This window comes from Idiotropiscis lumnitzeri, chromosome 20 (assembly GCF_059441095.1).
Source record: "Idiotropiscis lumnitzeri isolate Australia: NSW breed Sydney's pygmy pipehorse chromosome 20, RoL_Ilum_1.0, whole genome shotgun sequence".
Classification (NCBI taxonomy): Eukaryota; Metazoa; Chordata; class Actinopteri; order Syngnathiformes; family Syngnathidae; genus Idiotropiscis; species Idiotropiscis lumnitzeri.
The window spans coordinates 10,877,130-10,893,817 of NC_142410.1; the positions used below are offsets into that span (position 1 = coordinate 10,877,130).

Consider the following 16,688-nt stretch of genomic DNA (forward strand, 5'->3'; position numbering starts at 1 on the left):
TTGAGTTGATTTGTTGGGATTTATTTTCGAAAATCCTGGAAAGAGAATTTAGAGATTCGTTTGTCTGGCAGAATTGCAATGTGCATCTCCCCTTCGAATAGTCGGCTAGGCGTGTCCACTTGAGAGTGCCTCGTTGTCCGCTGAGAGTGCGAGGTCAACACGGAGAGAAGGCGGAAGCACAAGGGGGGACAAAAATACCAAGGTGATAACCAGCGAGTAGCCAGGGGCTACATGCTAGCATGGCAGATTTAGAGCGCCTCGTTGTCTCGGAATGCAAGACGACAACTGCGCTGCTGAAAGTTGACTTTTTTTGCGACCTAACTTGTCAGCGTGGATTAGGAATGCGATATCGTTGTACTCACACCGCCGGAGAAAGTTGTGAAGCGGGCTTCTTGTTCTTGAGCCCAGCTGCGTGTTGATGAAATCTTCCACAAAACCCCGGAAGTAGACAAGATACATTTCGTTTGATGTTGAAGGAAATTCAATTCATAAGACTTCCCCGAGGACAATCATTGAGGGGTTTTAAATGACGCGGCAACTGAAGAGTTTCATTACCTAATGGTTCAATATATCACCACTGCGCCGATCACCGATACCCTGCAGGTGTGAACATGACTTGGCTGAGGCTGCGGTGTGCCATTGCCACCCTACCCTCCGCATCTAACCCCGACTCGGACTTTCACTAACATTCAAACTTTTGTTTACTTGCTATATATCCTAAAGCAGAAATGATTGGGCGAAAGCACCCTGGTTTCTATTTATATCTTATTGTACGTTTCCCCCTCACTTGTTGCAAAAGACCCTTTTGAAATGGCAGGACGCCGACAATTGGCGTGTCAGCAGGCGCATCACTGATATGCTTCTCTAATCCTGACTTTAGCTTCGACAGTTGCCGTGCATCTCCAAACTAATCCCACATCAACCACAACCGGATCGCGTACGCAATTCCAGCATTGTGAGCTACTGCACACCTCTTGATGACTCACGCAGATTTTCCTCACGAGTGTTTTCGGATAGTTGAAGAGTTGTATCGTGTGGAAGAGTATTGAGTTGTTTCACAGACTTGTCAGTGTGGGTGTTGGAACTTTCATGCTTGGGTGTGTGTGTGTGTTTGTGTGCACACACGGCTATTTGTAGCAGGTCTTGACTCCCGGGGAGCCCATCTTCCATCTGTCCATTCCACTGAGCGCAGCCCAGTCAAGTCCTAATTTAAAAAAAAAAAATTCCCAGCAGCTGACCCTTTATTGCCCTGACGCCATCTCTCATTAATTATAAAAAATAAATAAATAAAAATTAGGGCTGTCAAAATTAAAGTGTTATCTCACGATTATTTTTTTTTTTTTTAAACGAACGCGATTAAATGTTTTAGCTTCCTATTTGGTGATTTTACATTAATTACAAAATATTATTCAAGTAAATATCCGTTAAAAGATTCAGAAAATATAGTAGAAAAAAATGCCATTAATCGCAATTAATTACGGATTTTTTTGCGATTAATTAGTTAAAAAATGTAATCACTTGACAGTACTAATTACAATATATTATTCAAGGAAATACCCGTTAAAAAGCTTCAGAAAAAAATCGTAGTAGAAAAAAAATGCAATTTATCACAATTAATTTTGCGATTAATTAGTTGAAAATGTAATCGCTTGACAGCCCTCGTAAAAATAAATACAAATTAAAAAGTCGTTTTCTTACGGTTGCAACAGTAACACGCATTCATCTGTGAAGTCATACCAGGGAAGAACAGATCCTCGCTTCATAGAATCACATGACTTAAGTGCTTGAACAAAGCATCCGAACATGTTGCTGCTATGCTTCAAATGATGATAATAATAATAATAATAAGAAGAATAAGAACAAAACTGTGGCGCTTTACAGCATGAATTAACTAGCGGGGCATATGGCGGCTTTGTGCGAGCATATGGTCGAATGCCACTTTCTCCTTCAGCTTGAGGCTTTTTTGGAGCAAGCGATAAGAAGCCATTCATAAGACGGCGATGAGATGAGAGAGCAGGAGTAGAGCGGACGTGCCAACACCATGTGCTTTTTTTTTAAGGATTTGTATTATCGTGAACTAGAGGCACTCGACCGGTCGTTTCCTCTTGGGACGGATACTTCAGCCTCTTTTACGCAGACGACCAGCAACATCCCTATTTCAAAAGCCAGGATTTTGCTGCAAGTGTGTTTGCTGTTAGCCAGCGACGCAGCATCCGCGCCTGCGCTATAAAAATATTTGTCACCAAACAACAGGGTGCTGTGAGTGTCCTTTCCCGCGAAGGATGAAAACAAAGCTTCCGCTACGTCACGTTTCAAGTGACCTTTGAAAGCTCGGAGAGCAACATCATTTCGTCGCGTTTATCCTCGACCAAGGCTTGACAGCCGTTTACTGCAGAAGTCACGGCGAGGTGTTTATGGGCCCTGCCTTCTCGGCAGACCGAAGAAGATCGAATTAGCACCACGTGGATGAGGCACACCTGAACAATTCCTTTGTGGTTGTTTGGTAGTGACCCTGTCGGATTTCACTCGGTGTGATTTTCTTTTCTTTTTTTTTTTTGGTCGCCGTCCCTCTTCCACAGCTCTCGCTGTGGGCGTGTGGACAGAGAAGTGAGAAATAGACTGAGGCTGTGTGAACCGTTGAAAAGTCGGCCCCTTCTTTTTGGTTGTGGGAACGAGACAGGGATGACCGACACGCGACTCGTAACTTGTAACCAAAAGTTATTTGTGATTTAAGAGTCAAACCAGCAAATAAGATTCCATCTCATCAGCGTGGTGATCAATATATGATTTGCAAATGAATGGGCCTGACACACACACACACACACACACGTTGGTGAAACAGTTTGGAGCCGTCATGGCGGCCGAGTTCTTGGAAGATCTTTTGGCTTCATTTCGAAGCGATCAAGCATCACCCGAGTCGCGCCCCTGCTGAGACAATCGACCAATTCCACTTAACTTTGTCAGACAAACCTCGTTTCTTTTTTTTCCCCAAGACTAAAACGAAGTCGTCACTTTGCGTTTGCTCAAGCGTCCTCCCCGAGGAATGACAAAGTGCTTTTATAGACCTCGCCGCTGCCGTCCAATGAGGTGACCACTGTGCTGTGAAGGAAGTGAGAGTCCCCAAGTACAGCGGGACTTCCTCAGCGTGGAGTTTGCGGCGGTGAATTAAAGATGGCTCCCACGGGTCAAACGCTCAGGCTCCACCCTGAATAACGATCTGACTTTGGCGCTCGATACGAGCGGCCGCGATTCTCGCCAACCTTGACCGTCCTGCCTCATTTTCTCAGACAGCCTGGGCTTGAGTCAAAAGTATTCAAACCACTTGTCATTTTTTGCTTGATACCGGGAAATATTGAGAAAATAACAATTTTAAAAAACAAAATGTGATTCTTGCTGTCTGCTCAAGACTGCAGAGCAGGATAAATCCTCCCGTCCATTTCTTTCCAATCAAGCTATCTAATCACATGACTTTGCTAATTAGCGGCGACCGGAGGTTATTTTTAGTTCTGAGGTCAGCCTGGCATCCCCATGACCTCTGTGCAGTTCGGCTACCTCTAAAATGTGACATGACGCATGCCTGGCCACTCACAACAATGTACGTCTTCAATGTTTGATGTTGGAGAGCTTCCGGATTTTCTCAACTGCGCAAAATATTATTATTATTATTCGGATGAATGACTCATTTAGTCTATTTTGAGCGGAGGCCGTTCCGTGGGAAAAAGTCCCTTCAAATAAAACCCTCAATTTTTTTTCTCATCTTCATAGAAATGAGCATTAACTCACGTCAACTTTCACAAAACTCGCGTATGCATGGATAATATCAGATAGAATTAGGCCGGGCGGGTGTACCTAATGTTGTGTCCGATGAGCGTGACCTTCATCGGGAGGGACAAACATCAGACAGACGGCGCTCAAGACTGATTTGATGTGACAGGCGCTATCAAGAGTGACTTGCTCACTCGGGCAAACAGACCGTTGTAAAAAGTTGCTTCTACGAAGCAAACCGGTGATTCGCAACTACGGTTTGCAAATTTGTGACTAAATTGGGATTGTTAAAAAATGTACTTTGTACAAAGGCCAAAATGTTTAATGAAAGCCTGCTAGCTTACTGCTAACACACTATGGCTAATGAAAATTAGCATCGATGTTCCGGTGGATGAAGAGAGCAATCAAGAGTGTTGAATATTTTGTGAGTGCTTTTGGTCACCGTGATTCAAATGCCATCCTCGTCTCGTTGAGGGTTTGCTTATTTCGTCTGCTCTCCAAAATGATTCATCCGCCGCGCCGCGGCCGCTGTTTACCGCCAGATTAGCTGCCGCATCGTCACCTCGCTCTCGTTTTCTCCATCGTCACTGTTTGCAAAATGATGCTCGGCGTCATTTGAAAGTGGATGACTCCACAGGTGAGGCGACGCTTTTCCACAGTCGAAGCAATTAACGCCTCTTGATTCCTCGCCACAGAAATGCTAATGTGCCAAGTGAAATACCAACATCTTTTTTGGGGGCCCGTGGCTAAAATTAGCCCAGCACATTATGGCCCTGTCTCTCGTAACAAGGCATATTTAAAAGATGTGCAGATGATCACACTTTTCCGACCTGCGATTATTAATTTACACCTCCCTGGCACCTCGGAGGGAGAAGCATGGCTGGATGAGCGCAACTGTGCTTCTTTCTTGAGTGTCTTGCGGTTTTTTGGTGTCTCAGCCTAGAAAATACAAATAATCAGTGGCGAGCGGTCAAGGCCCTCTCTGCTGGCCTAACATAATCAAGAAAAAAATAATCATATTCATCACATTGATGTCATATTATATCATAGTGTTTCATTTTTAGGTGAGAGTTTTTATCCAATCAGAATTCAGCTCGCTCATGTTGCCGGGCAGATTTCATGATACCAATAGCACGCACAATTCGTCCGAGGTCTTCAGATACAATCGTGCGGGCGTCTGTTCTGTGTCTCAAAGGGGCTTTTACAGGTGATAGACAGTTGCGATAGCCAATCAGACGAGTTGATGATAGTAAGGCCTTCTCGCTCAATGGTAATAGGAGGGGGGATTTATCCAAGTCGTATGAAATGCACGGCCCGCCACTGCAAATAATAATAATAAAATGATCAAATAATGAATGGAGGCTTACATATATGTGACTGTTTTGCAAAATATGTTGTCTGGTTTTGTGTCTCCTAATACGTCTACAGACGTGGCCACACATGCCAAAATCGACCCACATGTGTGAGACTTTCGTTTAATTTCCTGAAAATATATATGGCACCATATGTAAAGCGCTTCGTTACAGCTCCAGCTGTTGTGAAATGCGCTCTATAAATAAAGATGGATGGCATTAACTCATTCATTACCATTGACGGGTATTGACGTCAAAAAGTACGTTCATTTTATTTATTTATTTAGAGATTTATTTACACATCCTAAAACCAGTTTCCTTCTTTACTCTTTCCTTTTGAAACAACAAACTTGTAAAGTGGAGGCAAACAACGGCAAGTGAATACCGCGAAGCTGTTCGAAATCCACATTGTGCTCGTGCACAATCGGAAGCCTCTCACGTTGCATTAGGCATTCGGTACACCCGCTGTGGTTATTTTTTTTTCTCCGCCAATTACAATGAGAAAGGTTATCTTTCCTTTAATGCTTGCCAGCCGTCGTTGCCTGCCGCTCGCTATCTGGCCGCGTAACCTTTTTTCCATTTTGGCCTGATGAGGCTTTTCAATGAGGCTCCTCACTTTCACCGCGTCGTGCTGACACACGCGGCCCTGCGCTCACTCGCTCGCCCTCCTCTACCCCCGCCGCCGAACCCACCGCCAGCCGCCCGACCAAAATGTAAACTAAGCGAAGCTCAACACGCCCTGCTCCATTATTCATCCGCCACCTTTAATGAGTTTTCCATCCAACTTAGCGCAATAAAAGAAACGATTCCGCTTGATCACTTTAATTGAATTGCGCTTTTGCGTACTCATACCTCTGCCTGCGTCAAGTAGTAAAAAAAATAAAATAAAATCCAGAACTTAATAGATGCCGCGATGCAACTTGAGTTTGCTTTGTACATGTAAACATTATTGCAAAACATTATGATCTCACAGGATGCAACGTAGAAACCGATTTACCTTTCGCACTCATTTATCTCGAAAACAAATAAACGCAGTTCCGTTTATTGACCTCACCTAAACTACACCGTCGAAATCAGTGATTTATAACCCCACAAATCATTTAAATTATCAATATATTCTTTTAAAATGATTTTTATTTAGTATTATTATTTTATCCCTCTTTGTTCCTTTCTATTCCCAGCGACATATAATGTCGAACACAACAATCATATGCTCTTCCATGAGATTATTTGTGCAATTTTTTTTCTTTTACGTCCCAACAAGAATTCCTTAAAATGAGTTCGACATCCCTCTCAGTTTTGCCAGGACGGCGGACTGCTCGTCAGTCACACGGCTAATATGTTTGTTTACCAAAAAGGAGGCCCGCTCAATATTTGATGGCTTCTTCAAGTTACCGAGCGGCCCACTGCAACCAATACCACGTGTGGGCCTTTGTGCGTGCTTTGCACTCTGTGTTTAAACATGTCATTTATGAACACACAAGACTGAAGTGAAGTGGTTATGTAAGGTGCTAATGAGGGGCCTATGCTAATTCATAGGCGCGTATTGCACTAAAAGAGAGCATATTAAGAAAGATTTACTTCGAATTGTTTGCATGGAAACATTTGGGTTTACCTATCATGTGTCAAAATTTGATGTAAAAAGTATTCGCGGGACAGCAGCGAAGAAGAGCACGACACTAAAACGAAAGCAAACTTGATATTAATTTAATGATGAGTTCAAGTGCAGTCGGGAAAACTAAGAATCTGATCTACGTGGAAATCCTTAAGGCAAATTGAGCGGGAAAGATGAGAAGACGGATCAGCTATTTACAAGACTCTAATTACCTTATCATATTGACTGTAAAGCTCCTGCATTATTCTTTAGCTTTGACCTTTTTTTTGTTATCATATTTCCCCCGGGGTCTTTCTATGAATGAACCTAGATTCTATGATAGGTCGCTCGACTCTGTCTTGGGATGGTGCTTTCCTTTAGTGGATATATAATTTGCTTCCTGGTTCGACGCTGTCAGGTGAAGCCTTAAATAAATGAATCATTTTCGCCTATAATCTACTTTTGGGATGCAAAATGCACCGAGTGCATTGAGATCCCATCGGGGTTTTCGTATTAGCTTGATGTGTGACATATTAGTGCTTATATATGAAAAAAATATTGGTTTTTAGACACAAGCGAGAACATAATGATAGATTTAATTCAAAATCTGCATAACACATGCCATCAAAATAGTAATTTAATATTTCAAAGCGTGATTAAGCACCAAAATATTTGGTATGCCACGACATCTAGTGGCTGAACGTGTCAGCTTCACGTTTCAAATATTATCTTGTGACGAGACTAAAAAGAACCACTTAGGCCTCCAAAATCAAAATTTACAAATGTTGGCTTGATTTTTTTTTTTAAGCTTGCACTTTGAATAAAAATAAAAAAGAACTACAGTTTATAAAAATTTAATGAGCCCAGGGCAGTTTCTGTACAAATGGACAACTTGTAGCGTCTTGTTCACTGATGCACTTTTCCATTTTTTTTTTTTTTAATAATTGCTGTGATAAAAGATTTCGTTCACGTCAAATGAACTTTATTAAAAGTAATACAATAACACATTCCTAATTGGCAGCATGACTCTTTTGTTATTGAGTCTGATGTTGCCTTAAAAAAAATACAGAATAATAAATTAATCCCAAATATGGCACATGATTATGCATGTTAAGAAACAATCATAACAAATATACTGGAAGCGTCTCAATCATGACTAATGCATGGTCCGCAGGTGCCAGCGACACATCAGCCGCACGAGATGAGGGCTTGTGACGGCACCCTCTAGAGTTCCGTTCTCTGGTGGCTCCGGTAGAGGATCAGGTCTCCTCATGTGACTGTAAATAAATTGGCTTGGCCTGCTTTCTCAGACGCTGCTGCGCTCGCAGCTTCCTCCCTTTCTGAGTGGCCAGCCCCAGTTGCGGCAGGTACGACTGCGGGGAGGAAAGAAAACACAATCCATCACATGTTCAGTTTTGTGCTCCAATGCACGAAGGGGGAAAAAAAGGATTTTACTTACAGCCCTTGGATATGGGATCCTGTAATGTAGACCTGTGAGACAAAGTAACACACTGTATTTAGACTTTTGCACAGACGAAAATTCAACGGCTTCATTTTTAAGAGTCCGACGCCTGACGTTCACTACCACAAAAAAAGTCATCCAATGACATCTCGGGTTTGAAAAAAAAATGTATACAAAACATTACAAAAAAACAACAGTGTACCCATGCCACTTTTACCGATTTCTATCCTTGCTTCACATTCCTTTATACATTTTTTGATTGATTCTTGATCAGTCATCTGCAAAAGAGGAAACACAACAATCAGTGAGACGCATGAACAACGACTGCAGCACATACGCCACACAGGTTGCTCTCACCTGCTTGTTCTGTCTGAACAAAGTGCGTGCCTCCTGAAGTATATAATTTCTCTCGGTCAGCGTGTCACTTGCCACTCCACTTTGGGCTTGCCAGGTTCGCGCAATGCGAAAGACCCGCATGTAGAGTGACAACACCGTCCTGTGAGTGGAGGCCGTCATTCGGACTCACAATTGGGGCAAATGTGACAATGACCTGTAAAACAATGGGAATGATTGACAGTTAATATATCTTTGGTCCTCTATCTACATCAGGCGGAACAATTAGATGTTCGTCCATTACGACCACACAACATCAATATTTTAGTATATGCACTTTTTGTGGCATTCTTGTTTAATGTCAAATGTGTCTTGCCCATAAAGGGTTGTGAAACTCTGCAATTGTCAATATGGCTTTTATTACAGTGATATGTAAGAGTTAAATTAATACTTCTATTTTTTTTGTTTTTACGGTTTGCATTTTTGACAGTGAGAGAATTATTCTCACATTATTCTTCATTGACTTGAAACACTACTGCAATTCCGGCATTTTACCCTAGATGTCGCTATAACATTGTTTGCTAACAACAGGGGCATGACATGAGAATGGCTGTTGTGAAACATGTTACGCGCTGTATATTACTTTCGATATGCTGTATATTACTTTCGATATAGAATCTTAAAAATGTTATGGCTCGCGTGTCCTCTATTATATATGTATCATAACATTTATATTTGAATAAATTGTGCCATTGTGCGTCACTACTAACAGAAGACAAAAAACCTTCTTCAGCAGAGCACACGAACGTTTTTTTCTCCTGATGTACTCAAAATTCAAATAAATAAATACAATTCAAATTAACAAAATAAATAGCAATGAATGATTGAATTACCTTTGTAAAGTGATCTTGACTGCTCCTTGCAAAGTGAAGCTGCTGGGCTCGGGTGGCTCAAATGGTTGTCGCGTGGTAATGACGTCATTGTCGTCCCTCAATCCCCCAAATGTATTAAAAAACAGGCAAGAGAGCGCTAAACAACGCGTTTACGTAAATTATTTATTTTAAACATTTTTAAAAGATATGTTTAAATAAATACGAAATTTATCATTGATTTGCAGCGTAAAATATTTTTTTGACACAACATAATCTCTTAAGGAGCTCTTGAACGTTCCATCGACGGAACATGTCATTCAGTCGTTTTTTATTTATTATTTTATTACGGCTGTAATTCCATATTTACGATCACTGTCGTGTCACAGAATTAAAGGATAATCGTCAGTGGCGCTGGGGTGAAGATCAGCTGCTTGGAACAGGGAGGAAGTGATGCATTGAAATGCCTGCAAAGAAGCTCCTCCAAAAGGGGGAAGCACAAAGAAATAGGCTACGGTTTATTTCGCTTTAGTCTTTCAACTCGGTTCGACGTGCCAACTGCACTTTTAGTGGAATTAGAATGACACGTCTTAAACGTTAAGCGCTTTACTTATTTCTTTTTTATCCTACCGAGCTGCCACCGCTATTGTATTTTACAAGTTTTTTTTAGCTGCTTGCTAGCTGGACGAGCTAATGTGAGTTAACGCGACGAATGTGTCTTTCGTGATTTTCTGGTCGTATCGGCCAACATTTAACCGTTTTTATCATTACCGATATATACCGGATGGGGTGTTTATCCGATTGCACGACACTGCAACTTCAAAAAAGGTGAGTTTGACACTCTGTCTTAATCGACAGACTTAGCTTAGCGTTTAGCTAACTTTTACTCAACCCAGGCGACATCGTTCGGGCCCCAATCGGTAGCTTGATATTTTACAACTCGAGTACATTGTTACTTTAATATTAATTACGGTCGAAAACTGATAGAATAGCTACTCTGTGTTTGGCAAAACTAAAACTGCATCACTTTGTTGCCAGGTAATTTCCGGGCGGCTATAACACTAATCTTTAATTAAAATTACATTTAAGTAAATTGCACATGTAAAAGCTATGTATACGCAGTATTGGATCACATGGGCCATATTATGGAAAGTTGACTGTAGTTTCCTGCCCACTCTTAAAGGAAGAGTTGTTTTTTTTAAGAAACCACTGCGCCTGAGGAAGAACAACCTACAGAAACAAGGCGTGGCTGATCGAGTGTCAGTCATCTGCCAGGCACTTATGAGCACACTTATAACCGAGCCTCGCAAGCCTGCAGCATCAAACTAAACTGTTACCTCTAACATCATGAGCTTTGTTGAAACTGTTTTGGAATATCCACCTCTTGAAAATTAAAATATATATATTTATAGTCTATCCCGGGTTTTCTGACAACTGCGTAAGACTAGCAACAGAATTTTCTGACTTGATTGTTTCAAACCACAAAGGTTAGTGTTTTAGGATTAGTCAAATGAGGTTACATTGAAATCTTGCTAGCCTCTGCATATATATGAAAATGTGTCTGTGGGTGGGCCGATTTTTTTTTTTTTTTGTGCTAATACGGTGTTAGCAAACAGTGGGGCTAATTAACATAATCACCACCCCCACACCGTTTCTCTCCACCAATGATGTGATCAGCTAGGATGTCCAAAGTTCCAGAGCGAAAAAAAAAAAACTTAGTTTGACTGTCTTTTTTTTATTTGAGTTGCAAGCCAAAATTTGAGTTACGAGCCAGCTACGGATACGCCACTGCCGGAGTGAGTTGAAAAAAAATAATGGTGCAATTAATGTAGACTAATAACTACTAATATTTTGGGGGATAAAATAGTAAATTATGGTGGAACAACTCTAAGATATAAATTATTGACAATTATTTCAGCAGTATGTTAAGTTTTCATAGAATTGTGTTGCCTTCAAATGTTGAGTTTACCCAACTTTATTTTTTACACTGTAGAGAGAGCACCACACACACATTTTAACTGTTGATTCGTGGAACAAAATGTATGCTCTAGCTTTTTTTTTTAACTGTCTTAAGCATTATGTTGAACTTTGGCTTATGTCCAGCATGTTTCAACTGCCATTGTTTTTTTTTAAGTGCTTTATACATAAAATAGATCTTGGTTAGCCCAAGGCTATCACTTTTCACTTAAAGAGATGTCTGCATTATTTAGTGCTCATGTGGTTTGTGTATGGTTATTAAAACTTGAAATGCGTTGGGTGGAGTTGTGATCAGTGCACTCAAGGGGAGACGTCTGAACATGCCCGGAGTGATGCAAGTGGATCAGCTTTGCTTCCACGCTGAGCCTGATTCTCTTATCACAATAATACAATCAACTGTGTGGCTTTGCATGATCAGAAATTTTTTTTAAAAAGTTCTCAAGTTTGGGCTAATATAATAATAATAATAATAATAATATGATCTTTCCAGCATTGCTGATATCAAGTTCTCAATGATGGGGAAGCATAGAGAACGACTGTGATTTGTGGCCAATGCGATGCAATGGATTGTCTGTAAGTACAGATAATTTCTGCTTTCTTTCTGCTAATGCTGACTTTTTTTTTTTTTTTGGTCAAATAAAATCTATTGTACATCCACATTTATGTGCCAGTCCGAAGTGACGTCATGTAAGTCGTCGCAGAGGATTCCCCGCGCTTCACTTGGTCCACATTTTCGCTAAGTCACAGATGTCCAAAGTCTGGACTGTGACGAGGCCACTTGAGGACATCCACGAGTTGTCCTCAAGCCGCTCCTTTGCAATCCTGGCTGCATGCTTGAGCTTTTGTCTTTAACGACTGCATTTGTGCACACGTCATAGCCACTTGATCAACTTCCCCTCTCACATTTCTAACATTGCGGGGAAGGACAGAATGATGTCAATTTGGCAGACATTTTCTATTGTGCATCTGGCGCAGCAATTAACCGGCTGTTTTAGCCGAATGGGAATTGGCATTTGTTTACACACACACAGGTGTGCCTAATTAGAATGCTGCTTTTGCTTGTTCTTCTTTTTAAAGCTTTGACATCTGGCAGTGCAAGAACTGGATTGTGGTATATTTGGCGTAGGTAGTTGTAAAATGGACTGCCACTTTGGAATATTTTTAGAATCACTTATTCCATCAAATAATCAGATAATTTTGCATTAAAGTGCAAAACTGCCTAATTTTACAGGGGTGTACGATAACATTTAATTCAATTACTACCAGCCGACTAAAAAAAAAAAAAACTTTGACGTCTTTAACCGTCAATGGCAGTAAATGAGTTAATTTACATTTTAGGAATAAAAATCTTTTTTTTTTTTTTTTTTTGCCGCTTTATTTCGCCACTCTAATCTCAAAATCATAAAAATTGTCCGAGTATGTCTGGGCCTAACGCTGTCGTTGTTGTTGTTGACTCAAGGCTTGAGGGTATGTTGAGACATCCAGATGGGCCAGAGCAGAGGCGTCTAGGTGGGTCGGACGGGGACTGAAGGGAGGAGGAGGTGGAGGATCGAACGACGGGCGAGCCGGGAGAAAGACATGGGCCAGTGCGTCACCAAGTGCAAGAACCCGACATCCTCGCTCGGCAGCAAGAGCGGCGACAAGGAGAGCGGCTCCAAGTCCCACAAGAAAAGCAGCTGCATGGGAAGCGCCGGAGGCCACAAAGAAGAACCGAGCGCTCCGTGCGGCAAACCCGGCGGCGAGCTGTCCAATGGCACCAAGGCCCTGGAGGTTTCCGTGGAGACGCCCATTATCTCGGCCTTGATGGGAGAGCCGCGCAAGGAGGACAGCCCGGACCGAGACGGGCTGTCCATGAAGCACATCGAGGAGCTTTTCTCCTGCTACAAGGACGAGCAGGAGGACGCCATCTTGGAGGAAGGCATGGAGAGGTTCTGCAACGACCTGTGCGTGGACCCGGCCGAGTTTCGCGTGCTGGTTCTGGCCTGGAAGTTCCAGGCGGCCACCATGTGCAAGTTTACAAGGTGAGATGGCGCTTTCGGGGAGGAGTCATGCTCGCTCGCATTTTTTTGTTTTACGGTAACAAGCCTCTCGAGAACACAGGAAGTGTAACCTGCCAAATGTCAACGTGTGCTTCGTCTGAATAGAATAGCCTTCCGCTCGAGTCACTCACTCCCCTCTCTGATTTTGAAGCGTGGCTCTTTTGGAACCAAATGCATACGATTGATAGACACGCTTTGTCAACTGATACGAATGAAAGTTTGTCGAAAAAGTTTTATTTGAATTCTACTTTTCACAAAGAGGACGTAGAAAGTGCTTCACGTAGTTTAAAATGCAGCCGTTCAGGTTCACGACATTTTTAAATCAATACAAGGAAGAAAAATAAATCAAAATGAATGAAAATCAAATTTTTTGCCTGCCAAAAACAAATGTTTCTTCTTTTTAAAAGTGACCGCTGAGAAGTCTGCTCGAAAGGAAGTCAATTTCACAATTTCTGGGAAACAGACTGCAAGGCTCGTTTTCGTTTTACCTTTTTTTTTTTTTTTTTTTTTCCCTTCAGTTTTTAATTTCATGCGAGGGACATTTCGCAAAAGGCAGTCAGCAGACCGTCGCAACCGAACATGACTCAAATCAATCTTTTGGGGAAAAGTTGTTTGGCGTGAGAAAAAAAAAGCTGCAAATTGTAATGTTATGAGAATGAAGATGAGTATCTTTGAGGATTTTTTTTTTTTTTTGCAAACAGTTGTATGAGTGAGGAAAAAAATTGTTTTTGTGGGGGGGAAAAACAAATCTCAGATAAGGTACAAATTTTTTTATTTTTTGAAAAAAATTGGCGGAGAAATAGAGTAGAGAGCTATTTATTTATTATTTTTTTCAATGAATTAAATTTTTTTTTTTAACAATATTCAATCTTGTCCCATGTTTGTTGCGACCAGGAAAGAGTTTGTGGACGGCTGCAAGGCCATCCAGGCTGACAGCCTGGAAGGCATCTGCTCCCGCTTCCCGTGCATGCTGCTGGAGGCCCAGGGCGAGGAGAACTTCAAGGACCTGTACCGCTTCACCTTCCAGTTCGGCCTGGACGCCGACGAGGGCCAACGCTCGCTGCAGCGGGACATCGCCATCGCGCTGTGGCGCCTCGTCTTCACCCAGGACATGCCCTCCATCCTGGAGCACTGGCTGGACTTCCTGGCCGAGAACCCCCCGGGCATCCGGGGCATCTCCCGGGACACGTGGAACATGTTCCTGAACTTCACGCAGGCCATCGGGCCCGACCTGAGCAACTACAGCGAGGACGAGGCCTGGCCGAGCCTCTTTGACACGTTTGTCGAGTGGGAACTGGAGCGCAGGAAGCGAGAGGGGGAACGGGCGGTGGCGGCGGCGACGGGCGATGAGGGCGCGTTGAGCGAGCTGAGCACGGACAGGCTTGAAACGGACGCCGGGCGCGAATCACAGACGTGGGGGGGCCACTGACCAGCAAACGCAAAACGGGAGACAAACTTTGGCTTTGAAGTGAACCGGCGGATGAACGTTTGTTTTATCATACAGCTGAGCATTTCTCTTGGGATGGGATTCCTGCTTTGCAGTTTTTTTCATTTTATTTTTTTGAAAGGGCTCTGTGAACTGACATTTTAAGCACTTCTATTTAAGTTATTGCTCTACTCCCCCTGTGTTCTTTTTTTTGTGACATTTTTACTTGCAGCGTCTCTGTTGAAGGCTTTTTAAAAACAAAAAAAAAACAAAGCTATAAAATAACCCCCATTCCTGTTTTATTAATTACAGTGGTGCCTTGAGATACGAGCTGTCATTCCGACGAATTTAGTTTAGGATACGAGCGCTGTACCGTGGCTGCGCTCACTTCACAATATACAGCAATTTGGCAAATTGTTCTTTATCCTCTGCAAAGATCAACTATTATCGTAAAGTGCTGATAAGATGAGAGTAGTCGAGATGCCCAATGTGGGTTGCGGTGTATTTTGTATTCCAAGCGCGGTCACTGAATGTGTGAAACTTGTATCTCAAGGCGCCACTGTAGTCATTTGGATCTGCGAACTGCTGATTTGTTCTGCATCTTAAAAAAAAGGGAAACTGGAACGAAACATCAAGTAATTTTGGGAAATGTGAGGGTCATCCTGATTGGTCTCGTGGTTGTATTTACTTCTGTCTTGCAGTGCTGTGAGGATGGATTCGTTGCACATGCCTTGCCTTGGCCACTTTTGGCAAACAGAAACATACAATTCTATTCCAAGGGCATTTTCTACATGGACGTAATTTCATTCACTGGAAATCCTACTTCCGTGCTAACAGTCCCACCAGAGTGCGTTTGAGGTTTGCAGTGCTCCCCATCGACCGACCTCTCGTGTCTCCCCCAAATGTCCGTTTCCTTTCACGAAGCCGCCAAGTGTGTAAAAAACGCAATGACGCTGGCTTTTACTTGAAACCCAAACGAGCAAAAGCTGCAGCACCGCTCGGCCATTTTCCGGTCAAAACGACACTGACTCGTTCTTGTTGCTTTCGAAAGTTGAATATTGTTTACCTCCAGGCGGTCCGGGGTTTGACAGCCTATACACAAGCGCACAACAAGTGCTCACATCGCAACGTTGACCGAGCGGTGGCGGTTGTAATATTGCACAAAACGACAGCACGCTCGGCTGCTGCGCTGTTGCTAAACTGCAAGGCTGTCGTTAATTCCATTGAAACCCATCGCGAAGTAGATGAATAGACTTGAGTATGGAAAGCTGCTTGCGCATTTAGTCTATCCTTGATATGATTTAGGACGTTGTACTACTATACTCTTTGTCCTCACTTGTAAGACGATTGACCGTACTAGTGGAACAAATGTCTTACTGAAAATATTTATAATGAGCATTTATTTGATCTCTTTATCCAGCTTGAGGTCCGTGCATAAGAAAAGCAGCACTAGTTGACATCTGAGTGCTTGTAGTGAAGTGCTATGATAACTAGTGCAAGTTTTGTCACTAGTAGTAAGCAGTTGTCAACGTTGCAAACTTGCCTCACTAGTAACATGCAGTTAACCTACTAATAGAGTCAGCGTGTCGTTCCTCTAGTACGCTGAATTGTCTTTATTGGTGAGAACACAGGCTACTAGTACATGTCAAGGATGTCGCTTAAAACGGCTTTCAATACTCTGGTGATAATGAGCGTCTGCAATTAATCCTGTGGTCAAAATGGGTGACCATCACCTAATCTGTTTAGTTTACATCCACACCGGTTTTATTCCAGAACCTCATTTTATCCCTGCGTTTCTATAAAACTGTATTGATTTCTAAATAATAAATAAACAGTGTTCAACTTCTGACTCGACGCTTCGACGTGTTTGA

At 42.3% G+C, this 16,688-nt stretch overlaps 2 protein-coding genes across 4 annotated transcripts; one reads left to right on the forward strand and one right to left on the reverse strand.

The window, feature by feature from the left end:
- Window positions 1–7,584: 7,584 nt before the first annotated feature.
- Window positions 7,585–9,633, reverse strand: lyrm1 (LYR motif containing 1). Of its 2 annotated transcripts, XM_088283832.1 has the most exons (5): window positions 9,400–9,633; window positions 8,531–8,723; window positions 8,391–8,451; window positions 8,171–8,202; window positions 7,586–8,084 (listed from the first exon to the last, which is right to left on the reverse strand). In XM_088283832.1, the coding sequence occupies exons 2-5, from the start codon at window positions 8,687–8,689 to the stop codon at window positions 7,971–7,973; spliced, it is 366 nt and encodes a 121-aa protein (XP_088139958.1). In that variant the 5' UTR covers window positions 8,690–8,723; window positions 9,400–9,633; the 3' UTR covers window positions 7,586–7,970. The 2 variants fall into 2 exon arrangements, with proteins under 2 accessions (XP_088139959.1, XP_088139958.1); XM_088283833.1 differs by lacking the exon at window positions 9,400–9,633 and having other exon boundaries at window positions 7,585–8,084; window positions 8,531–8,694.
- On the forward strand, window positions 9,487–16,666 carry dcun1d3 (defective in cullin neddylation 1 domain containing 3). 2 transcript variants are annotated; one of them, XM_088283830.1, is made up of 4 exons: window positions 9,487–10,203; window positions 11,843–11,925; window positions 12,812–13,373; window positions 14,286–16,666. In XM_088283830.1, exons 3-4 carry the CDS (start codon window positions 12,931–12,933, stop codon window positions 14,818–14,820), a joined length of 978 nt encoding a protein of 325 aa, XP_088139956.1. In that variant the 5' UTR covers window positions 9,487–10,203; window positions 11,843–11,925; window positions 12,812–12,930; the 3' UTR covers window positions 14,821–16,666. The 2 variants fall into 2 exon arrangements, with proteins under 2 accessions (XP_088139956.1, XP_088139957.1); XM_088283831.1 differs by lacking the exon at window positions 11,843–11,925.
- Window positions 16,667–16,688: the final 22 nt, after the last annotated feature.